This window comes from Schistocerca cancellata, chromosome 6 (assembly GCF_023864275.1).
Source record: "Schistocerca cancellata isolate TAMUIC-IGC-003103 chromosome 6, iqSchCanc2.1, whole genome shotgun sequence".
Classification (NCBI taxonomy): Eukaryota; Metazoa; Arthropoda; class Insecta; order Orthoptera; family Acrididae; genus Schistocerca; species Schistocerca cancellata.
The window spans coordinates 197,225,314-197,251,785 of NC_064631.1; the positions used below are offsets into that span (position 1 = coordinate 197,225,314).

Consider the following 26,472-nt stretch of genomic DNA (forward strand, 5'->3'; position numbering starts at 1 on the left):
GCTGGTCTCAAACTTGAGAAATCAGTTTTGCTCTAAAGTAGTCCACCCCTCGAGGACTAATACCGTCATCAGGTTTCACGCTCGCTTACAAAACTTTACGACCACTCGACGTCGGCCGGAGTGGCAGAGCGGTTCTAGGCGCTACAGTCTGGAACCGCGCGACCGCTACGGTCGCAGATTCGAATCCTGCCTCGGGCATGGATGGGTGTGATGTCGTTAGGTTAGTTAGGTTTAAGTAGTTCTAAGTTCTAGGGGACTGATGACCTCAGATGTTAAGTCCCATAGTGCTCAGAGCCATTTTTTGACTACTCGACTCATCATGCCCGCTTCGTCGATCAATCGTTAATTTTGCTCCAAGGTAATGTGATTCTTCGACTTGGTCTGTCCAGTGCCAAGTAACCCACTTTGCGCCCGCCCGGTTAGGCGAGCGATCTAACGCACGGCTTTCCGGAGCGGGAAGGAGCGCCTGGTCGTCCGCAGCTCGTGGTCGTGCGGTAGCGTTCTGGCTTCCCGCGCCCGGGTTCCCGGGTTCGATTCCCGGCGGCGTCAGGGATTTTCTCTGCCTAGTGATGACTGGGTGTTGTGTGCTATCCTTAGGTTAGTTATGTTTAAGTAGTTCTATGTTCTAGGGGACTGATGACCATAGATGTTAAGTCCCATAGTGCTCAGAGCCATTTGAACCATTTTTGAGCGCCTGGCCCCCGACACGAATCCGCCCGGCTGACTTGTGTCGAGGTCCGGTGAGCCGGCCAGTTTGTGGATGGTTTTTACGCGGTTTTCCATCTGCCTCCGCGAATGCGGGCTCGTTCCCTTATTCCGCCTCAGCTACACTATGTCGGCGATTACTACGCATACAAGCTCTCCATAATGAGATTTTCACTCTGCAGCGGAGTGTGCGCTGATATGAAACTTCCTGGCAGATTAAAACTGTGTGCCGAACCGAGACTCGAACTCGAGACCTTTGCCTTTCGCGGGCAAGTGTTCTACCATCTGAGCTACCCAAGCACGACTCACGCCCTCTCGCAGGAGAGCTTCTGTAAAGTTTGAAAGGTACGAGACGAGGAACTGGCAGATATAAAGCTGTGAGGACGGGGCGTGAGTCGTGCTTGGGTAGCTCAGTTGGTACAGCACTTGCCCGCGAAAGGCAAAGGTCCCGAGTTCGAATCTCGGTCCGGCACACAGTTTTAATCTGCCAGGAAGTTTCAAGCTCTCCATGTACGCGTACACCACCATTACTCTACCACGCAAACATAGGGGTTACACTCGTCTGGTGTGAGGCGTTCCCTGGTGCGCCCACCAGGGGCCTAACAGCGAAATAACCCTGGGTTCGGTGTGGGGCGGCGGAGGGGTGAAGTGGACTGCGGTAGTCGTCGTGGGGTTGTGGACCACTGCGGCTGCGGCGGGGACGGAGCCTCTCCGTCGTTTCTAGGCCCCCGGTTAACATACAACCCACTTTGCGGTCCCCTCAGTGGTTTGAACATCGAAACAACACGGGCCATAAAACGCGACGTCGAGAAACATTTTAAGGAAACTGCAGTGGTTACTCGTTTCTGTGGTGACTCACCTGCTTAACATTTTCATTTTTTCTGCACGGCAAGTGTCATTTCATTGAGAGACGTAGTTAGTTACGGCGGCAAGGCCGCTCCTTGCGGACAGTAATTACGGCGGGGAGCGCTCGACACCTGCACACGAACGAGGGGACGCGAGCGATCGGTGCGTGCGGCGGCGCTGGTTGGCCGGCGTCCAGTTACGTAAGGCACTTCCTGCACGCGGGAAGAGTTGGCCGCCAGCCGCCACCTCGGTGCCCGCACGACCAGTTTCCGCACCCCGCGAGCCAAGGGCGGCCCCGGCGCGGCGCGGCCGGCGAGCGAGCGACGCTGCACGCGCCGTCCCGATATCCGCGGACCAGGAAAGCAGGTGCCGGCGGCGGCGGCGGCGGCGGCGGCAACGCCAATGGCAGCCGCCGCCGCAGCCCCCGCGGCACGCCCACAGGTAGCCAATGGCGGGCCACGCCACCACCGGGCTTCGTCCGCCGCGGGCCGCGTTTCGTCAGCCGACCCGGCGCTACTTATAGCCAAACGCGCGCCGCCCGCTTATCAGTCCGTGGTCGACGTCGCACCAGAGCACAGGCGAGCCACTCTGACGTTGCCGCTCTCGCAGCCCCGCGTAACACGACTTATCGCTCGCACGTCACCTGAAACCCCGAACGCAGTTCCTCTACAGGTAAGGGCGGCCACCGCAACAGCTTCCCTTCATTCTTAATCTCCATTATCAACGCCTCCTGTCTCCCTGTGTCTCATTTCCCGTCCCTCTTTCTCTCTCTCCCTTCCTCCGTCTCTCCCTCTCTCTCTCTCTTCCGACTCCTGTTCCACAAACAATTGACGTTTATAATATGCACAGGTACAAATCGGCATAAATAAAAACACTGCTCCTTTTCGACCGTGTACGGCAAAACGAAAGATTTACCCAAGTGCTCTTTCATACCTCTGTTCTGCAAAGGAAGGCTTTTGTACTGTGCGCGTATGCAAATCTTCACAAAAAAGAAAACGGCAACGCTTCGACGCTCTCTGATGACCTCAACATCGATGGCATCTTAAACCACAATCCTTCTTCCTTCTTTGTACTTTGAAAAGAGCAGAAAAGTTCGTAGACTCCACCGTTGCAGAACAATCTGCTGGCCCTTCCAATGCACTTTATTAAAACAGCCGATGCTTTGTACTAATACTGCAGCCAGTTGCTTTATAACACTTTTCGGAAAACGTTTACTTTTCCACTGCGCAGTGTACTGCAAAACCATCCAAAAATTTACCCAAGTGCTCTTTCATGCCCCTGTTCTGCAATGGAAGACTTTTGTACTGTGCGCGTATTCAAATCTTCCCAAAAGAGAAAACTGCAACGTTTCGACGCTCTTTGATGACCTCGACATCGATGGCATCTTAAACCACAATCCTCCTTCTTTGTTCGGGTACTTTGAAAAGAGCCAGAAAATTTCGTAGACTCCATCGCTGCAGAACAATCTGCTGGCGCTTCCATATGCACTTTATTAAAACAGTGGGTGCTTTGTACTAATACTGCAGCCAGTTGCTTTATAATACTTTTCATAAAACGTTAACTTTTCCATTGCACCTCTCTCGAGTCACTGGTGTCTCATATTCAGATGGTCGGTATTTACAATCACCTCACACATTACTCCAGGTGGACTGCCTGTTATTACATATCCATCTGAAGTTGATATTTTTTACTGACTCGAAAGATACCTAATGGAAACGTAAATAATTTATGAAAAGTATTAAAAAGTGCTTGGTTGCAGTAATAATACGAAGCATTCGCTATTTCAGTCGTAGCCTCATTTTCAACGTCCATTACGGATGAGATAAATGTAATTTGTTAACCGTATATTGTGTGGATTTCTACTTAGCTTTCTCTTATTTACGGCATATTTACATTGCATTATCAATTTCTTGACTATACAGTCACATTTTCACATGTCACTATAGCTGTTCCCATTAGTCGAAATCCTAATATTTTGTCGTAACATAAACGGCATTCGCAGATTTCAAAACTCGCGTCACCTCTAAGGGTATCAAACGCGACTGAAATGGCAGGAAAATACTAGTCGCTTGTTACACCTTTGAAACATATGAACGCCATTTTGATTTGAATGTCGCATACGTATTTCGATTAATCAGAAGCACGTTTTGCACATCTGAAGATGTGGTTGTATTGCTTAAAAATCGATAATGCGATGTGAATATTTTAAATAAGGGACTGGCGAATAGAAACGGAAACAGCGTACCTCTGCTAGAAAATGTTTATTTGGTTTGCGTTTCATAGGTCCATGACCGACGAGATGAAAATGCCAGTAGCAAAGTATCTCATCTTGTTAAAAATGTCAATCTAGTGTATCTAACGTAAAGAATCAAAAACTTAGCGCTGGCGATAACGATGTTCTCTCGTAATGCTAAAATCAGTCCCACATGGAAGACAGATCAACGGTATGTATACCACGTAAAATGCAGTCTTTGTTGCTACTAAACTAATCGTTAATAGTTTCCAGTTTGGCTTCATTTAAGTCGTAAAATTTGTGCGCTGTAGTGGCCAAGAGGAAGTCATACTTGCATCTTTAGCACATATAATTGGCAGACAAGCTAAAATATACGACAAACATTGTTGTATTATAAATATAAAATGCTACACTCGTTCATGCATTGGGGAACAGAATGCATTAATTTTTCTCCAGACGCAGAAACTATGCAACTATGTCTTTCGTACGGAAGTCAGATTCTCACAGTGCATTCTTTTTGAGCAGTTATTTGTAGATAGGGAGCAAATAAAAGCTGTAATTTGATTCAGGAGCTACTATCCTCCGATATCTATACGTAGTAAGTAAACTGAACATCTAACGCGTTTTCAACGTTACTCTTCGTCGATCGACATTTTCCGTTTTTCGGCGTTTAAGTGCTTTCATTGGAAACTTCCTTAGTCGTCTCTTCGAGTATTCATTTCTAGAAGTATCCGACAGCGTCGCGCCTGCTGCAGCTGTCGATCACCACAGAGAGGCGTGTAGAGCAATGAACCTCCGACCCGAACGTCTAAACGAAGTTCAAGAACTCGGACTGCGAGGTCGCCCCTGTTAGTAGGCAAAGCGTTGCCTCCGTGTCGTGCGTGTTGCCTGCCCGGTTGCATCACGGCGCTAATGGGTCTTCGTTTAATTTCAAAATTGACCCGTTAACCATAATAACAGGATGCCTTCGAAATGGTACATCTGCCGCACAAAAATAATTTTTGTATTACAGTTAGTAGCTAAAAGCATAGGAAAGTCTGAATAATGGAACGAGAAGAGATCTATTTTTAGCCTGAGACTAACGGAGCTCCATTCCTTACGCGTACCGTTTTGAACAGGTATCTACCGATTATCGGTGCTTGCAGTGCGATGTCGTTAAGAAGAGTACGCAGATGCAGTTTGTGGTAGTGGTCACTGATGGTAAAAGTCGGTTTCACAATTGCAACTTTATTGGCAGAGAGGAACGGGAAAGTATATTGTAGTCAAATACTCCCGTGAATTCTGTAATGGCGAAACCGGATTCGATAGAGAAGTCATTTTCAGCTCCGTGTCGAAAGCTGTGTAGTCATTACGAACACACCTGACTGCAGTAAACCTTAATGTTAATCACAGGCTGTCACGGAACAATATGAAGTACGCATGTCTATTCCCAGAAATGTACAGATATATCGCTGATTTGTCACATAATCGTTTCCTGCTGGATATATTGTGACGTTCGCAGCAGTATTTTTAACTGATGTTCCCATTCACGAAAAAAGAGTATTCGTCGAAGTGAATCCAGTATCTTTTGAGTCGAACGTAAAATCAGGAGCGCGAAAGCTTCCCAGAAAACGTTTAACGCCAGTTCCAAGGTCTCTCCCTATGACGCAGTAGGTACTGTGACTATCCTCCAGCGCAGTTATTCTTCTGTACAAAGGAACTTGAGTTTTTCAACACTTTGATGTAAGTTCAAAGATATTCTAATACGCTCATTACGCGACCCGTTATAGAAATGATGAGAAGATAGGTGCGTTTTGCCTGCGTTTTACTGTACCCAGGTGATAACTGCTTCAAGTTTGAGAAAGGTAGCGTACTGCTCCGCGTGTTAAAAATGCTTCCCTGCTGTACGAAGCTCAGATTGAGGCTTTCGGCCTGAACTGTTATGCTTTGTATGGCAATGAATGCCGCTGGCCACTCGAGTTTCAGGTCTCGCTATCTGACGCAAGAGCTGACGCAAGTCCGGTCATGACATTCGCAATACACCCGAGTTCGGTTCTCGCTCGTTTTGGAAAGAGTTGAACCCTACAGCGTGCGCATCATATGAGGCTGGGAGAATCAAACGCTGCGCTGCGTAACACATATCGTTCACCCTCCCGTCGTGTACGATCGTCATTCTTGCTGCATGTAGTCGGTTAGATGAAAGACGTTGGCGCCAGTCGTTAATCGGTTCGTGATCACGGGAGTGTTCGGGTTTAGTGTACCGACATTTTCCTAATGTCTCACGGAATCCGTCTCTTTCCTACCACACCCCCTCCACTCCGACCATCCACGATGAAGATAGTCCTGCAAATCATACACATTATCCACTTTGGTGAAGAAATGCACTTTCGACAAAGGTATTTCAGACTGTCTTCAACTTATTCTTTTACTGGTGTTGCCTTCTTTCCTTATCTATACATTCATTAACATGTCAGCACAGCGCTAAATTGGCTTCCTGTAGCCGCGCGGGATTAGCCGAGAGGTCTAAGGCGCTGCAGTCATGGACTGTGCGGCTGATCCCGGCGGAGGTTCGAGTCATCCCTCGGGCATGGGTGTGTGTGTTTGTCCCTAGGATAATTTAGGTTAAGTAGTGTGTAAGCTTAGGGCCTCGTGACCTTAGCAGTTAAGTCCCATAAGATTTCACACACATTTTTGGCTTCCTGTAAATAACGAACCTGTCTGAGACACTGCTTCTCCGTACTTTTATTACAAAGCTATAGAAATATTACGTTTGCCCTGTGCCTTCTTCTGACTTTGTTAGGCCGGACTCCACATCTAGAGTCTCAGTCAACAGATACCATGAGAAAGCCAGCAAGAAGACCATTGAGCGATAATCTGCTGTCTTTGTAAACTCAAGGGACATAATTACACTGCCGTTGCGGTCTTTTTAATTTCACTCTCGCGTGGCCGCCTTACAGTTGCTTACTGATAGTGACCTTGATCATGTGGCGTATCGTGTGCGGGTACATTTACTGAGACAGCTTAGCTCTCTTTATATACTGGTCATTTTTGTTTAGTTTTTTGTAGTTCTGAATAAGGCTGATAACGAAAGAAATCGATACTCGGCCATATTAAATTGTAACTGTGACACAGGTTAACAATCAGTTGTAGCTTCCTAACAGTAGCTGCGCCTCTCTGCTGACATTAGGCTTCCTTTATCGAAGGATTCCATTTTCAACAAAGGGAAAAACATTTTCACCGTATTGACATTAGTGACTGCCTCGTGCGTGTCTTATTCCAACTTTAAACGCGGCCTTATCAAAGAACTGATGCGAAGCATTTCTAGTGCACCTGGTCTGGAAGCAAAGTGAGCAGTTATAATAGGGTGATGCTGATACGGTGTTTCTCCAGATGTTTCTACATTCCGTTGCCACGGTAGCTGAGTGGCTACCATGCGGAGGACCCAGGTTCGATTCTCGGTACTAACAAGGACTTTCCCTTGGTGGCAGAACTGGAAGAGGGTGCTCTCAGATTCGTGATGCCAATTGTGGAGATGCTAGAATGACATGTAGTGGCTCAACAGTCTGGAAAGTCGCAAAATGGCCGGGAAAGAGGTGTGCTGACGAAGTGCCCTACATGCCGCGCCAGCATGACGACGGCGGTCGGTCGACATCCTTTATGCCTTCACGACCTGCACGAGGAGCTCCTTTCTTTTTCTGCATTATCTTACTGTGGTCCAGACATGATTCTTTCTTATAGATAGCAGCATCGTCAGCTGATAGCGTTCCTGACGTTTCCGAACCCAATAGGAATAAAACTATTTCGAGTCTCGGTGCGGCACGCAGTTTTAATCTGCCAGGAAGTTTCAAAACCAGCCCACGTTCCACTACAGAGTGAAAATTTCATTCTGAAAACATCCCCCAGGCTGTGGCTAAGCCATGTCTCCGCAATCTCCTTTCTTCCAGGAGTGCTAGTCCTGCTGGTTCGCAGGAGAACTTCTGTGAAGTTTGGAAGGTAGGAGACGAGGTACTGGTGGAAGTAAAATTGTGAGGACGGGTCATGAGTCGTGCTTGGGTAGCTCAGTTGGTAGAGCACTTGCCCGCGAAAGGCGAAGGTTCCGAGTTCGAATCTCGGTCCGGCACACAGTTTTAATCTGCCAGGAAGTTTCAAAACCAGCCCACGTTCCACTACAGAGTGAAAATTTCATTCTGAAAACTATTTCAGTTACGAAAAGATGCCAAGAGGATGACGGTCGGGTGAGGGTAGGGGCACAGTGCGTATGACTTTCTGTGACGTTGATCAGGGTGAATGTCAGTACAGAGAACTGCTACACCGAGAGACCTGCAGTAGACTACAGCACTTTGGCCTTTCTAGCTCCCGATCTAGGACTTGTTCTGGTGGGAAAGCGAACAGTGGCGAAACGTGACGGTGGAATGACAGGCTGCGGTTGCAGCGAGGCGAAAGCTGCCGCACTGTTTGCCGGGTTCACTGCCAAGGACACACCGCGGCGCGCTGTGCCGCTTCCATCACACAATGACGCTCTCTCAGCACCGCCAGGGCTCCCTGCTGCAGCCGTGCGTCTCTGCGGAGAGTCTAGCGCCAGGAGGAAGCAACCACCGAGCGAGCTGGCGGCGTACCGTAAGATACTGCGGCCGTCATCCGTCCAGACTCCGTTACTCTCCGTGTCCGTTAACTTGTACACGGGTTATACTTCCGTACTGTCAACTCTCAGCTTTGTCTTACATTACGGCTGAGATGTTCAGGATTCTGAATTTTATCAAATTGGTTCAAATGGCTCTGAGCACTATGGGGCTTAACATCTGAGGTCATCAGTCCCCTAGCGTTAGAACTACCTAAACCTAACTAACCTAAGGACATCACACACAGCCATGCCCGAGGCAGGATTCGAACCTGCGACCGTAGCGGTCGCGCGGTTCCAGACTGAAGCGCCTAGAACTGATCGGTCACAGAGGCCGGCACTTTCTTTCGTTAGAGTGTTTCATCCAGCCTTCTGTTCAACGGCGTTTCTATTTGAAAGTCTGTGACACAGAAAGCGTATTCAAAAGGAGTGGGTTACAACTTCACAGCAACTCTGACTACAATCCGTTTAGTCAATGCTGGTGTCACCTCAGTACCAAGGCTCCTTTGAATATTTCCCTCATCTTTCTCGGGTTTATAATGTTACTGTTTCGTTCATCTCTTAATTTTGGCTTTCATTATGGTAGTTAGAGAGTTGAATCCTACTATTTGCGCTACGTATGAGGCTGGTGGAATCTCTCTCTTCCCTCCGCTCCACCCCTCCCCCTTCCCGTGATACAGACAACGTTAGACTGCACACGCATTTTTCACTCTGCTGGACAGGTACAGCTCCTGTGAAGCTCCTGTAGGTATTTCTCTTTGTCTACTCAGTCTGCTTCAACTTACTCTTCTAACCATTATGTTAACTTGTTACATGCCCCGCCTAGTAAGACAAAAAAAACTAAACAGTTAACAAAAGACGAGTGAAATAAATTTATAAATGGTTCCTGATACTTATAGAAAGTTTTTATCCATGTCTCAGAAGTCTCCGAGTCTGAAGCAGCATTGTGTCAAAGGCATGAAGGGTCCCCATCTGGGTAAACGATTTTTGGATTTTATGACTCCCTGGCGTTTACATTTTGCAGATATTCAAATTCTGAAGGTGGCGCGGGTAAAATACAGGGAGAGAAAGGCTATTTAGAATTTGTACATGAACCAGATGACAGTTATAAGGGTCGAGGGGGCATGAAAGGTAGCAGTGGTCGGGAAGGGAGTGAGACGGGGTTGTAGCCTATCCCCGATGTTATTCAATCTGTATATTGAGCAAGCAGTAAAGGAAACAAAAGAAAAATTCGGTGTTGGAAGTAAAATCCATGGAGAAGAAATAAAAACTTTGAAGCTCGCCGACGACATTGTAATTCTGTCAGAGACAGCAAAGGAACTGGAAGAGCAGCTGAACAGAATGGACAGTGTCTTGAAAGGAGGATATAAGATGAACATCAACAAAAGCAAAACGAGGATAATGGAATGTAGTCGAATAAAATCGGGTGATGCTGCGGGGATTAGATTAGGAAATGAGACGCTTAAAGTAGTAAATGAGTTTTGCTATTTGCGAAGCAAAATAACTGATGATGGACGAAGTAGAGAGGATATAAAATGTAGACTGGCAAAGGCAAGAAAAGCGTTTCTGAAGAAGAAAAATTTGTTAATATAGAGTACAGATCTAAGTCTCAGGAAGTCGTTTCTGAAGCTATTTGCATGGAGTGTAGCCATGTATGGAAGTGAAACATGGACCATAAACAGTTTAGACAAGAAGAGAATAGAAGCTTTCGAAATGTGGTGCTACAGAAGAATGCTGAAGATTAGATTGGTAGATCACATAACTAATGAGGAGGTATTGAACAGAATTGGAGAGAAAGGAAATTTGTGGCACAACTTTAGAAGAAGGGATCGGCTGGTAGGGCATATTCTGCGGCATCAAGGGATCACCATTTTAGTATTGGAGGGCAGCGTGGAGGGTGAAAATCGTAGAGGGAGACCAAGTGATGAATACTCTAAACAGATTGAGAAGGATGTAGATTGCAGTAGGTACTGGGAGATGAAGAACCTTGCACAGGATAGAGTAGCATGGAAAGCTGCATCAAACCAGTCTCTGGACTGAAGACCACAACAACAACAAACTTTGTCCGTGTAGGACTCGTGTACAGTTCGCGGCTCTACCGGAGATTTCTCCTCGGTGGGAGGACTGCAGTGGAGTTCAGTCAGGCTCGTGATGCTAGTTGAGGAGCTACTTGAGCCAGTAGTGGCGGCTCCAGGTCAGGAAAACTGACAACAATCGGGAGAGCGGGGTACTGACCCCACAGCCGCTCCACACCGCATCGAGTGACGCTATTGGCGGAGGACGACACGGCGGTCGGTCGGTTCAATGGGCTGTGGACGAAGTTTCCGAATAACAGTGACTGCTGAACGTTGTAGTCGAGGTTTAACTGAGATTACTCGAATTACAACCTGACCGAGTTCGCTACGTATCGATCGCCCACACGGCCGTAAGTAGGGTACCTTGAAATGCGCCCAGTGTCCGCCGCGCTGCGAGTTGCGAGAGCCCGGCACCGCCGAGGAACGGGCGCTGCTGTGCCCCAAGTGGTCGGGCGGCCGTGGCTGCCTTACGTAAGGCAGGTGGCTGCGGCGGTGCAGCGCAGCCGAGGCCGGCCATTGGTCGACGCGAGCGGTCGGCTGGCTTTTCCTCGTGCGGGACGCGCGACCGGCCCAGGTGAGCCGAACGTGAGCGTCACCTGACGGCGGGCGAGCCTCACGTGACCGCCGGCCGCAGACCGGTCTCCCAGCAACGCAACGCAGCGCCAGTCGCGAGGCAACCAGCACACCAGCCGGCCGATATCGCGATGCACGAACGACGCGCGCCGCTCACACACACACACACACACACACACACACACAGACACGAGCGCGCGCGCGCACCTGACCCTGCTAGGTCCAACTTGGGCTGGCAAAACAGCTGTGACACGTAAACCTTACAAGTTCCTAGTATACAGGGTGGACAAGAACGACCAGGTTATTAGGTTGGGGCACGGTAATGGGCATCGAATCGAGAAAAAGTTTCCACACGACCACAGATCGGAAATGCCCGGTTGTGGAACTTCGCACATACGATCACGACGGCCAGCCAGCGACGATCGCACGGAATTCCTTCCGGTAAGCGAACGTGTCTGGGTGTGTCTAGAAGTGCATTTTTGATCCGCTAAGCCGATCTACTGTACTAGTCATTCAGTCTCTCTGTACATTAGCAAAGTGTAATGCATGCAGCGATTGAGCTTCGGTATTTATAATACTGCATCTTACACTCTCTTACTGCAGTGCTCTTTCTGCGCTACTGCTTTCTTATACGAGGAGCGATTAAAAAGTATTCGTTTGAGTGCGTTGCTGCAGAGTATATGCAGTCCAGCGCTACTCTGATGCAGGTATGTAAGCATCGACAAGAAAGCAAGGACTTGCTGTGGCCCTCAGAGGGAATCTTTTTGATCGCCCCCTTATATTAACAAATTTGCATTACGTCAGTTTTATGACAGTTGATTTAGTAGCCAGCCAGTTCGCCTGCTTCGCTGAGTGCTAATGTGTCTGCCTACCATGCAGCGGGCCCGGGTTGGATTCCCATCCCGGTAGGAGAATTTTCTCCGCCCGTGGACTAGGTGTTGTGTTGTTCTCATTATCACCGACGCAAGGGTTGCCCAATGTGGCGTCACCTGCAATAAGACTTGCAACCCGGTGACCGAACTTCCCCGGACGGGGCCTACAGGCCAATAATGTCACACGATCATTTCATTTCACTTTAATAGTCATCCTTTATCCAGTAAACTTCGCGAAAATTTCGTGTCTAACGTAACCAGTCATGGTTAGCAATTTAAATTGTGTCTGTTCAGCTGAAACCATTATCTTCTGCTATTACCGTCAGTCACTACCCTCTTCAGCACAACAAGTATTATGACGGGGCTTTTCAAAACAAAACAATCCTGAATCCTGTAAACAGAAATCTGTACGTCTGTTCCAGAACTGTTTGTTGCCCAGCACTGTGTGTGTGTGTGAAATCCTATGAGACTTAACTGCTAAGGTTATCAGTCCCTAAGCTTACACACTACTTAACCTAAATTATCCTAAGGACAAACACACACACCCATGCCCGAGGGAGCACTCGGACCTCCATCGGGACCAGCCGCATGCCCTGCACTCTTGAGACACATCTGCTCCTGTGACACGAGGCAGTGAATGTCCGTCAGGTAAAATTCCTGCAGCTGCGTTGTGGACAAATTTCGAACGTACGACTTAACGTCCTCGTTCGAGGTGAACGGTTTGCCTTTGAAAGCCGTCTTTAGCTCTCCAAAAATGGCAAGTCCGGACTGCGTGGAGGATGACCGGAAACCTCCCATTTAAACGTCTGCAAGAACTCCTTGACATCGTTTGCTGCTTGTGGCCTTGCAGTGATGTGGAGCAGAACGAGACCGCGGGTGAACCGCCCTGGACGCTTGGGTTTGATCGTTTTGCGGAAGGTGGTCAAGGTCTGTATCACAGCCATTCCCCGTTGTCCCATGCTACAAGTAATCCATAAGAAAGCGAGCACTACCTTTCCCGCACTTCTTGTGAATGGCTTTGGATTTTTTGGCTGACTGCTACGCTGCATGTTTTCGGTTGTGTCTGAACTGATGGCAACATGTGTCATCTCCATTTTGGAAAAAAAGGTTTATAACGACAGGCAAATGAAAGTTTTTCCTGGACACTGCATGAAATACGTGACTAGTACTACTTCTTCGGGCTTAGTCCATTTGCACATTGCAGTAACAAAATTGCAAGAAAATGCCGAACCTTAATTTTAAAAAATGCGTCTGACAGCTTTGAGAAGATACACCAGGTGTAAGACGAGTAGAGAGATACACAGGGTGGTAACTATTGAACTATTTGAAATAAAACCGTCGTAGCGTATGAACGGTTTGCGTTAGATCGTTCAAATAGCACGATTGGCCGCGGGACATGATAGGAATTAGTGTGCGTTTAGCGACGAAGCCCACATTCATTTTGATGGGTTCGTCAACAAGCAAAATTAGCGCATTTGGGGGACTGACAATCCGAATTTCGCGATCGAGATGTCTCTTCACCCTCAACGGGGGACTGTATGGTGTGCAGCGTCCAGTCACAGAATAATCGGTGCGATATTCCTTGATGGCACGTGACTTCCAAACGGTATGTGAAGGTTTTGGAAGATAATTTCATCTCCATTATCCAAAATGACCCTTATTTCAACAAGATGTGATTCTTGCAAGACGAAGCTCGACCCCATTGAAGCAGGAGAGTATTTAATGTGCTGGAGGGGCACTTTGGGGACCGCATTCTGGCTATGGCGACCCAGAGACCACTGCCATGGGCCACCATTGACCGCCACACTCTCCGGATCTGAAAACATGTGACACCTTTTTGTGGAGCTACATTATAGGCCAGCTGTACAGCAATAGCCACAAAGCCATTGCTGAGCTGAAAAGAGCCATTCAACAGATCGTCGACAGCATCGATGTTCTGCCACTTCAGCAGGTCATGCAGAATTTCGTTATTCGTCAGCGCTACATCATCGCCATTGACGCCAGGCATATCGAATATGTCACAACCTAAATCCGAATACCTGCAGTGACGTTTACATATTGAATAATGTACGCCGTAGTTTCTAACTAATTCTCGTTATTTTCATATAGTTCAATAATTGTGACTCTGTGCCATTTCTGTAGGTTTTTCTGTTTAAATACTAGGCTCAGAACTTTTGTTACTACATGTAATTCCACTGCCTGGAATTTCAGCCCATGACTGAAATTACAAATACGTTAAAACGTTGAGAATTGAGACGCAGGATTAGTCGATGGATGCTAAATATGAGATCCTTAAAATCCAAACCCGTAATTCCGAATTAGAAGGGACGATGAGGTCAGCTGCACTAAATGTTTGGAATCACTTAGTATAAAATGTTTCGATACGTGTAAATAATACGACGACTTATCTCACGCATAAATAACATCTTTATACGCTATGCTCACAGTGAATATGATAGTCACCTTAACGACGTGTATTAATGTAGACAGTAAAACACAAAAGTGACGCACCAAAGTAACAGTACTTGTACATCAAATTTTTTTTAAAAATATGCTAAACGAAATGTAAAGCTAATCCGCAGCACTGCATAAACGAGCAACGTTGCTTCTGCTGTTGCAGGTGCCAGAGCAGACCACTGATTCGCCAGCAAGATGGCCGCTTCTCTCGGCAGTGAAAGTCAGCCAATCACAGTTGCTCCCACCACGGTAAGTTTCCACCATCTTTACTCTGTGCGTAAGCTTCTATCGTTGTCATAGCAAGTGCGGCTTAAAAAGCAGATAATCAGTCTGTCCCTGACAAATTTTTTGATATCCTCAGGGTCAATGTTCGGTGTTAGTACAGTTTACTGTCGTAACTTCCTGCTTGAGATAGAAAGGTACAGCCCAATACACGGACCATGCAGTGCATCACACACACACACACACACACACACACACACACACACACACACACACACACACATTTTTTTATTTTTGCCTGGGGCATAATTGCCCCATAATTAGGTTAAAAATAGTTAGAATCAGCTGATTGCTACCGAGGGTTTCGGGATGATTTCCTTTATTTTAAGGCCAACACAGGAACTATTAAATCTCTCCCGCTTACTCCAAATTGGGAATGTTTCTACCCCACAACCTAGTGGATCGAAAGAACCGTGTCCCTGTACTGGGCAAGATCACAAACACTGCACTCTATATATCACAAACCATTTCCTAAAATTCTACTGCATCCAGAGGAGTAAGAATTAATTCCTAGACTACAATTCTGTATTATTGTTAAGATTCTCCAGGCAACATACTTGTGTGCACCTGTGAAGTTAAAAAAAGGTGAAATTCCAGTCCAGCACAAATTTTCAACTTTTCGCCATTGCATTACCACAGCGCCCTGTGGGGCTGGGAGTCATAAGCTTCTCACCTATCCTTCCCCTTTCCACCCCCTTTCGGTATCTCATATAAACTTCTTCATTAACTATTTCGCCTACCCATTTAATCTCATTATTCTTCTGTAACACCACATTTCATAAACTTCTGTTCTCTTCTTGCCTCAAGCGTTTATAGTCTTTGTATCACTTCATTACAAGTCTATATTTCAGATAAACATCTTCAGTAAAGACTTCCCAACACTTCAATTTGTGTTCGATAATAGAAAATTTCTTTTTATCGGAAAAGCTTTCGTGGTATTGCAATTCTGCCTTTTATACCTTCTGTTCTTCAGTCATCATCAATTGTTTCAATGCTAAAATAGTAAGACTCATCTCATAGTTTTAGCATCAGTATCTAATATCCTAATATAATTCCTTCAGCATCACTTCATTTAATTCGACTACATTCCATTACCCTTGTTTCACTTCTGTTGATTTCTAACTTAACTCTTACATTCTTTTTAAGACGTTATCAATTCCGTTCAATTGCTCTTCCAAATCCTCTGTCGTCTCCAACATAATTATGATGTCGCCAGAAATTTTTATTTCCTGTCACGAAATAATGCCTTTCCAAGTTTCCTCACCTGCCCTTTACTACTTGTTCAATGTACAGATTGAATAACATCGCGTGTAGGCTACATCCCTGTCTCATTCCCTTCTCAGGTAATGTCTCCTTTTCATGTCCTTCAATTCTTTCCTCACGTGCCCTTTACTACTTGTTCAGTGTACAGATTGAATAACATCGCGTGTAGGCTACATCCCTGTCTCATTCCCTTCTCAGGTAATGTCTCCTTTCTATTTGCTTCAATACTTATAACTGCAGTCTGATTTCTGTATGAACTGTGGACAAATTTTCACTCCCTGAATTTTCTATCTTCTGCCCTCAAATTTCAAAGTGTAATTCAGTCAACATTGTCAAAAACTTTAGCTAAATCTAAAAACGTTATTCATGTAACTTTCAGGGTTTGCCTTCCATGTTCCTGCCTTTCTCTGGAACCCAGGCTAATCTTCCTGCCACCACACTTTAGTAATTCCCATTGCATCTAACTTCAACTTACCCATGTCTCTTTTCAAATTCTCTAAGCTACAAATCCAATTAATAGATCTAACATGTCATGTTTCAACCACTAGAACGCCAAATTGCTTTTTTTCTGATGATATGCTCCAGAGTAATCGGTGCCCAGAGATCTGAATGAAAGAATATTGTAACTCTGGAATATGTTACCCAAGAAGATGACAATATCCTTAAACGGTACAATTGAGCTACATGGCATCACGAAACGTAAAGACTGTAGCATTGTCCCTAATTTCAGCTGTTCGCAGTACAATTTAGCATGCCCATATCGATGTTAGAAGGTCAGATGCATCAGTCATGGAGACTGTCGATCCTTCAGATACTGAGAAGGCTTCAACACCCATCCATACCGTACTTATAATAAGGCTAAATGTATTGTCTAGCTGCCCCACCACAGCGAAGTCTATGATTTGTGGGTTTTGCCTTCCATATCCTTACCCCATTCTGAGCTTGTGACTGTGTACCAGAGCTTGACCCATAGACATACGACTGTCCTTCCTTTCTCCCCAGTCCTCCCTTCCCCCTTTTCTTGTTTCTCTCTTTCTGTCTCTCTCTCGCATGCTGCTACGTTTACGGGGCCAAGCTGGACAGTCTGACCCTTACACACACTCTCATCCTTCCTTTCTTCCGCCTTCCATCTTTTTTTCTCTTTCTGTCTCTCTCTCTCTCTGTCTCTCTCTCTCTATCTATCTATCTTAACGTTGCTACGTTGGCGCACTCCATGTATCAGTACCTGAACCCTCCACAGACTCATCCTTCGTTCCTCCTACCCCCCCCCCCCCCCCGGCCCCCCTCACTGTATTCTAAGTCTCTTTCTTTCTGCATCTCTATTGCTGACATGTCCCGTGCAGCACAGGTTGACTCCTTGTCATATACTTATCCTTCCTTTCCTGCCCCGCTTCCCCATTTTCTTGCTTCCTCCCTTTCTGTCTCTCTCACAGAATGCTGCCATGTTGACGCACCTGTGCTGCAAAGCCTGATCCCTAAGCACTCCCGCGCTGCTGCTACGGTCGCAGGTTCGAATCCTGCCTCGGGCATGGATGTGTGTGATGTACTTAGGTTACTTAGGTTTAAGTAGTTCTAAGTCTAGGGGACTGATGACCTCAGATGTTAAGTCCCATAGTGCTTAGAGCCATTTGAACCATTTTGAACCTAAACACTCTCTCACCAATTCCCCCCCCCCCATTTTTTTTCTCTCTCTATGTCCCTCTCACAACAGTGCCATGTTGGCGTGCCCCACGCAGCAGTATTGACTCCTCATACACGCTTGTCCTTCCTTCCTTCCTGCTCCCCACCTCTATCTTACACCTCCTTTCTGCCCATCTATCGCACACCTGTGTTGATATACCCAGTGCTGACTGCCCCGAACGTCAGAACTTGGCCGTAGACTGGGGCTTATCCTTCCTTCGTTCGTGCTCCACTCTGTCTGTCCCTCTCTCACAACACTGCAACGCTGAAACTGCCCCATGCAACAGCGGCTGACACCTCGACACCTGCTGCAGAAGTCTGCAAAGTAGTACTGCATTGTTACAGGCGGCGGCCAACCTGCTGTCCCTGGCTGGTGATGCGCTATGCCTCGCTGTGACCGCGCTGCGGCTCAGAGACCAGCAGCCGCCACAGGTGTCTTTATCAGAAGTCGCCTGCCATGACTGCCCTGATGACTGCTGGATCATCATCAATGACCGCGTCTATGACATCACCGACTTCCTCTCCAAGGTAACTACCTCTCTCTCTCTCTCTCTCTCTCTCTCTTAGGGTGTAACGGGTATAACTGCAGATATTTTTATATGTGGACCTTAATATGTACTCACAACCGTGTGTTGGTTGTTTTGTCTCTGCATCGAATGGCCTTGCCACAAACGCGTCACAAACCTTACGACGTGATGTCTTCCGCACTGCTGTAACTGCACCACTAAGTGGGCTACGCCTATCAGTATAGACTGACCGTTTTGCGTTCATACATCCACAATTCAGCACCTGACTTGCTGCACCTGCTTATCACATACCTGTGGAGGTACTAACCAACCTAAAAATATACGAATTGTAATAATTATACTTATTAGTCTGCAAATGGCGTAAATACTGATGTAATGCTGTTCAGTGCGCTATCCTCAGTTACCAGTAGAGACAGCTGCACTTATACCCGCTACATTGTGCATATAAGCCGCCTAGACAAGATATTGGTCACTCTCACTCTCTCCTAAAAGGAATGATGAACCACTGTCAGCCATCTAAGGTGAAGTAAGAACACTGGTCACAGAAACATTCAAATGTAGAGGGCACGAAAAATAAGTGCCATGCCTTATCAGTGGCAATCGGTTATAAACCCGTCAGAAACCTTTACTGTCAGTGAATGTAGATCCATCTAACCAATGTCCAATCGAACATAGTGCGTGCAACGCTCATATGGAATCGGGTGCTTCGCAAAGGGACATAGCTCACAGTGGTACATAAAGCTGTAGATACTGAATGGTCCAAACAAACATAAGCTTGACACTAGTTGACTGGTGGCTGGCATGTATTGTGGTCATGCAGGTCACGCTTTTACCTCTTTTCAGATGATAAAAGGCACTGCATGAACTGGAGGCGCAGTTACGCGTTTAAGCTGCAGTATTTGGAGGATATAGTCAAGGCCAGATGTGGTTACGCAAGGTTATTGACGTGTTTTTCTTGCCATAATTTCTGTCCACTCATTCATGTTACTGTGAATATGAACCACGATGTTTATTCAAGGCTCGGTGACTAGGTGTTGCCTTTCTTCTACATCTTCATGGTGAATGCCGTGTGGATACTACTGCTTTCGATCCCATATACGGCGGAGGTTCGAGTCCTCCCTCGGGCATGAGTATTAAGTAGAGTGTAAGCTTAAGGACCAATGTCCTTAGCAGTTGAGTCCCATAGGATTTCATACACATTTGAACATTTGAATTTGATCCCATATAAAATGTGAGGGACTATTTACAACAACAGGTGAAAGGCAGTAATCACCATTTTCACAACTTGGTAGCTGAATGGGATCTAATCATCAATGAGTGGTTTTAGCTTCATATGGGACATCTTAAGTAGTCTGGGATTTCTCTTCCTCTGTGAAATGAGACCATTACCAGCACTAGAGGTTGTGTTGCAATGTACCAGCGCAAGCCTCCTAGAGTGACTAATTTTTCATCCATGTAGCTCACATACACGGTTATTCATAAATACCTCAGGGGGTTTCTTAAGTCGACTGTGCGAATACTACAAGGAATTCCGAAAAGATACACATGTGAACGGACAGAGCGTCTTCCCCAGTTTGTAGCTCACATTACAAGTGCTCATTACGGGCTCTGTTTGTGATGCGTCCAACTTCAACGCGTGCGAGCAGTTCACTGAAGTCGTTGAGAAAAGTGCGACAGCAGCCCGCTTCGGAAATCTGTTGACTGGGTTGCCTAACCTCAAGCATCAGGTAATAATAATGAGCGTATGGCATTGGTGGCCGGGAGACCCCTTGCAGGGCGGTTCGGCCGCCGCTCCACAAGTTCTTTAACGCCACTACGGCGACTTGCGAGTGAATGAGGATGAAATGATGATGAAAGACACACAACACCCAGTCATCTCGAGGCAGAAAAAATCCCTGACCCCGCCGGGAATCGAACCAGGGACCCCGTGCGCGGGAAGCGAGAACGCTACCGCAAGACCACGAGCTGCAGAAAAGCATCAGCTAATTTGAGGCGACAACACACTGTGGATGATAACTCTACACGTTCTGTGACCCCTACCTCCCTAGAGCAACAACGTTGCAGCGCGTAATACGAATCAGAACTTGGAAATATGGTCTACCCACTGATATGCGTCAGTTTTCTGTGTGTCTTCTGTTATTCACGCATCGTCTCTTGAAACACCAGAGGTACTTAAGAATAACCCTGTATACTAGTTGGCTGATTTGGGTGAAGCGACGAAACAGCGAGGTCATCGGACCCATCGGATTAGGGAAGGATGGGGAAGGAAACCGGGCGTGCCCTTCCAAAGGAACCATCCCGGCATGCATCTCAAGTGACTTTAGGGAAATCACGGAAAACCTAAATCAGGAAGGCCAGAGACGGGTTTGAACCATCGTCCTCCCAAACCACTGTCCAGTGTGCTAACCCTGTGTACTAAATATGACACTTGTCAATCAGTCGTCGTCGGCTGATACTCGTATCCGAGTTTTCATTTCTCTCCGGAGATTTCCTTTGTCACGGTTCAGGCGTGGAAGTGTCGTTGATGGCTTAGCAATCCAATCCTAGTGTGGAACAGGCGGCCACAGACATTACCGCTGATCGAAGGTGGAAGACGTGGCTGAGCCTGGAGGAGTTTGTGTCTCCGGCGTTTGTCATTCTCCATTCTTCGACGTTCCAGCTCAAAGTTTTGAAGAGTATCTGAGCGCCAGCGACTTCGATCTTCTGCTATTGTGGACCAGTTACTCGGATCGATGTTCAAGTTTTTCAGATTTTTCTTGTACTGATCCTTATAACGTTTCAGAGGGGCACCTGTGCTCACTTCGCTGTACAGCATTTGGCGTGGAAGTCTGTCATTTTTCATCCGCTGGACACGTCCGACCCATCTGAGTAGATGCCCAATGATAACAGCTTACATGCTATACATTTTTGCTTTCTCAAGAACAGCCGTGTTGGATATGAAGTCATCCCATTTCAGGTTCATGATACGAGGGCTGTCCAGAAAGTAAGTTACGATTGATCGCGAAATGAAAATCACAGTGAAAATCAGAAATGTTTTATTTCTAACAGTTAGCTACACCTTTCAGCTACTTCTCTACGTAGTCGCCGTTCTGACTCAGACATTCGTCGTAGCGTTGAACCAACTTTCCAATACCCTCATCATAGAAGGCAGCCACCAGTGCTTTCCGCCAATTCTGTACGCTGGCCTAAAGCTCGTTGTCTGTGCCAAAATGTTGTCTTCATAGCCAGCGGTTCGTTTGAGCAGAGATGAAACTCAGTGGGAGACAATTACGGGCTGTATTGTGGGTAACCAAACATTTCCAATTGAAGCGATGCAGGAACATCTTCATTGCCCCTGCAGAATGAGGCTGAGAATTGTCTTGAAGAAGAAACCGCACGACAGTTATGTAATGTTGGTTGCATAGCTTCAGGGGAAAATTCTCACCAGGCCCTCGTACTTGGCGGGAGGCACTATTTTCTATAACATCTTTACGCGCTCACTAAGAGCTCAGGAATGAAAAGAACGACATAATTCTACCTAGAGTCATACTAGAGACACTGCCCAACACATCTTTGCAAAGCTTTATCGGATTTCCATAGTCGTTTCCATTTCGCGACCGATCGTAACTTACTTTCTGGACTGCCCTCGTATATCTTAGCTTCTGTTGGTTGAAGCGTTCTTCAGATCACATCCATATAACGTCCAGGTTATATATACCTTAAGGTCGATTTAACAAGGACGGGAGTGGTTCAGAGGGTAACCGTAGCTCGTCTTTCCTTGCAGCACCCTGGTGGTGAGGAGATTCTGCTGGAGTACGCAGGCCGTGACGCCAGCCTCGCCTTCCAGGGCATCGGCCACGGGCCGGACATGGTGGCCGTGCTGGAGCCCAACCTAGTGGGCGTGTTGCCGCCCAGTGAGCGTCTCTTCGACGCCAACGGTCGCATCCGCCCTGTCGAGCTGTAAGCGGGGCGCCTCCAGCGAGACAGCAGACAGCAGACAGCAGACAGCAGACAGCACGTCCCCTTCCGCGCCTCCGGGCGCCACATCTCACAGGCTCGCGGCTCCGGCCGGCCCATCCTGGGCCAACCCGCCGTGACGTCACAGGGAGGAGGAAGACTGGCTCACGCCTCACCACCACAACCCCCGTCTGCGTGCTACGCGCCACAGACGCCCACCACTGCAGCGTAGCTGGGACTGAAAACTCGCCGTCAGTGTCACAACAGAAATCCTACATCCGTTGGCTGGTCTCCCACAGAGTTTGCCAACGGTCACTACTCCCAGCTCGTCCATTCAATTACTTCCTTCAGGGTCCACACCGCTCCATGCTTGGGTGTCATCCGGTAGATGTCAAAGACTGCAATCCTAAGCATGAGCTGCCATTTCCTACATGCAGAGATCTACTTCCTCAAGGCAAGAAGACACTCTCTGCTTCGTTCACCAGTGGTAAAACCCTACTACGGTTAGCTGGCATACTGCCAACTTCTGAGGCTTAATATGGTGACATCCTCACCCAGCTAGCACCGGAAGAGAAAGGCCAACTCCCTCTACCGACAACGAAAATGTCGTCGTGAGATAATTCCGTTACAGACTTTGATGCACCAGCAGTCTTCTTCGTTAATGGGTACTGGTTGTCAATAGGGTGTTCCTAGTTTGTGGGGGTGGATTCCTTCAAATATCATGTAGTAAAGCTACAGATCAGATCCACATTCCTGAATCCTTATTTGATTTTTTACTATTTATTTGCCTAATCTATCCTGTGTTTGTATTATGAAGCTCCATTGATGCTCACTTCGCTAGTATTATTTCTTCTGTAAGTGAACTGTATTGTCATTGTATTACGTAAGTGTAGCACTGAGCGATCACGCCAGTATTATCATAGTATTTACGTGTGTTCATACCACGTGTGTGTGTGTGTGTGTGTGTGTGTGTGTGTGTGTGTGTGTGTGTTTGTCTGCCCTAGAGGTAGCAAAATATGAATTTTATACGTTTGTGCTCGACCATTCGTCATCAGTTTTCAATAAAATGTGCTCTTTCAGTAATTGTAAGTGGTTATTTCAGTTTTTTCCCATCATTTCAGTTTCCTTTATAAGTATCCATACCATAGTGCACATGAAAATGCTCGTATTTTACTCCACTAAAATAAAAATGACTGTTCATATGTTTCATCATTACTAGTAACATATTTCCAGCTCCTGTGACGTAAGCAATGGCTCACTATTAGTTATAAAGAAAACACAGGGTGGCAGCAACTGAATGCTGGTCTAAAATAATTACCACCGAGCGAGTAAACAAACGGAAAGGACAAGATGGTTATCTTGAGAAACTGAGCAGTAAAATTTCAATAAAATCTCGCAACTAAGATGTGACAAGTACATCGACTGTGATTTTTTTATTTATTTGTTTTGAAATATGTACAGAGTAGCGACATACTTTTAGAATTGCTAATTCTAGCCAAAGTTTTATTCTTATAAATACGTCAATCGAGACATAACATCGTTTACTTGAAACTGAGTCTATTTAAAGTCAGCTGTTATTGACTTACCACTGATTAATTGTTGCGCTTGTTAACGAATCGTTACTGTGAAACTTTACAAATATACATATTCTTTAAAATTAAGATACTAAGATTTGCATTTCCAGGTTCTGGAATGATAGAGCATAGTAACATCAAAAATTAATCTATGATTCGGCACAATATAAAATTAATCTTGTTATCGCATTACCACAACATGTAAATTTAGGAATTGCTCATAACATTTCTGCCATTTCACGAGAATTCACGTAAACATTGGTACTCGACACTAGTTAACCAGCTTAAATAATTATTCACATTTACCCGATTTCGAAGGGCATTTGCGTTCACGAAAATATTCAGGATCATAACCCTCGGATTTGTACAAATTGTCCCTGAAAAGCGTCTACCTGGAACGAACACCTGAGGAGTTTCTCTACTGGCAGCCATCTTTTTGGGAGTACTACTGTTTCCATGCACACATCCTGACAAGGTTACCATTAGTGAGAATTTGGAATTAGATATAGAGTCGCCATTTCTCAGTTTGTCGTGTAACTATCAACTACTATGAATAAAGCACGCCACGTACCATGGTTTACCCCCAATTACTCTGTTTCTCACAGATTTTCCTTTAAAATCTTTTACATCCGAGGTCTTCAAATCAACTTAAGATAAAAAAATCTAACGCATGAAGAGAGTGGCGACAGATACAGGAATAACTGTCAAGCTTGTCTTCTAATTGAAATTAAACGCCAAATTACACTCCTGGAAATTGAAATAAGAACACCGTGAATTCATTGTCCCAGGAAGGGGAAACTTTATTGACACATTCCTGGGGTCAGATACATCACATGATCACACTGACAGAACCACAGGCACATAGACACAGCCAACAGAGCATGCACAATGTCAGCACTAGTACAGTGTATATCCACCTTTCGCAGCAATGCAGGCTGCTATTCTCCCATGGAGACGATCGTAGAGATGCTGGATGTAGTCCTGTGGAACGGCTTGCCATGCCATTTCCACCTGGCGCCTCAGCTGGACCAGCGTTCGTGCTGGACGTGCAGACCGCATGAGACGACGCTTCATCCAGTCCCAAACATGCTCAATGGGGGACAGATCCGGAGATCTTGCTGGCCAGGGTAGTTGACTTACACCTTCTAGAGCACGTTGGGTGGCACGGGATACATGCGAACGTGCATTGTCCTGTTGGAACAGCAAGTTCCCTTGCCGGTCTAGGAATGGTAGAACGATGGGTTCGATGACGGTTTGGATGTACCGTGCACTATTCAGTGTCCCCTCGACGATCACCAGTGGTGTACGGCCAGTGTAGGAGATTGCTCCCCACACCATGATGCCGGGTGTTGGCCCTGTGTGTCTCGGTCGTATGCAGTCCTGATTGTGGCGCTCACCTGCACGGCGCCAAACACGCATACGACCATCATTGGCACCAAGGCAGAAGCGACTCTCATCGCTGAAGACGACACGTCTCCATTCGTCCCTCCATTCACGCCTGTCGCGACACCACTGGAGGCGGGCTGCACGATGTTGGGGCGTGAGCGGAAGACGGCCTAACGGTGTGCGGGACCGTAGCCCAGCTTCATGGAGACGGTTGCGAATGGTCCTCGCCGATACCCCAGGAGCAACAGTGTCCCTAATTTGCTGGGAAGTGGCGGTGCGGTCCCCTACGGCACTGCGTAGGATCCTACGGTCTTGGCGTGCATCCGTGCGTCGCTGCGGTCCGGTCCCAGGTCGACGGGCACGTGCACCTTCCGCCGACCACTGGCGACAACATCGATGTACTGTGGAGACCTCACGCCCCACGTGTTGAGCAATTCGGCGGTACGTCCACCCGGCCTCCCGCATGCCCACTATACGCCCTCGCTCAAAGTCCGTCAACTGCACATACGGTTCACGTCCACGCTGTCGCGGCATGCTACCAGTGTTAAAGACTGCGATGGAGCTCCGTATGCCACGGCAAACTGGCTGACACTGACGGCGGCGGTGCACAAATGCTGCGCAGCTAGCGCCATTCGACGGCCAACACCGCGGTTCCTGGTGTGTCCGCTGTGCCGTGCGTGTGATCATTGCTTGTACAGCCCTCTCGCAGTGTCCGGAGCAAGTATGGTGGGTCTGACACACCGGTGTCAATGTGTTCTTTTTTCCATTTCCAGGAGTGTAATTTGCTTCCCACACTCCGACAGCACTGGCAAATATTCTACGCAATTCATGTATCAACGTGGCAATCATTTTTTTTACGTAAAGTTAAAAGAAAATCCTGTGGGTCAGTTGGGCCGTAAGCATACAAAACTAAATGTATCTCAAACTACTGATAATAATTCACTTAGGGCTTTTAACATGAACTACTTTGATATGGAAGCATTACGCGTTGTTCAGTGGTGTATGGAATCTTTTGATATTAATAATAATACGGATTATGCGTTTCCTGTTCAACTATCTGAAATTATATCATCAACACTACCGGGAAAAATGTTAGTACCCCTTTTAGACGTTTCCAATTCACTCAAGATTAAAACAATGCATATGGAGTAGGTACATGAAATGATTCCGTTTACAGATCAATAGCACAAACGGTACCGGGTATCGAGCGTGCTGAAACACTCTTATTAGTCACTGGGTGTAGCCTCTACAGGCTGATTCTGGTATCCACTCGATTGTACTGATAGCGAATACTGTCGTGGGATCGCTCGCCCGACTAGCCGTGCAGTATAACGTGCTGCTTCCCGAGCGGGAAGGCGTGCCGGTCCCCGGCACGAATCCAGCCGGCGGATTAGTGTCGAGGTCCGTTGTGCCGTCCAGCCTGCTGATGGTTTCTAAGGCGGTTTTCCATATGCCTCGGCGAATGC

The 26,472-nt window shown here is 46.9% G+C and overlaps 1 protein-coding gene across 1 annotated transcript; it reads left to right on the forward strand.

Annotated features, from left to right (window-relative positions):
- The first annotated feature begins 2,062 nt into the window (after nucleotides 1-2,062).
- On the forward strand, nucleotides 2,063-23,135 carry LOC126191249 (uncharacterized). The gene is made up of 4 exons (XM_049932058.1): nucleotides 2,063-2,223; nucleotides 14,522-14,607; nucleotides 17,929-18,111; nucleotides 21,874-23,135. Exons 2-4 carry the CDS (start codon nucleotides 14,554-14,556, stop codon nucleotides 22,051-22,053), a joined length of 417 nt encoding a protein of 138 aa, XP_049788015.1. The 5' UTR covers nucleotides 2,063-2,223; nucleotides 14,522-14,553; the 3' UTR covers nucleotides 22,054-23,135.
- The last annotated feature ends 3,337 nt before the right edge of the window (nucleotides 23,136-26,472 follow it).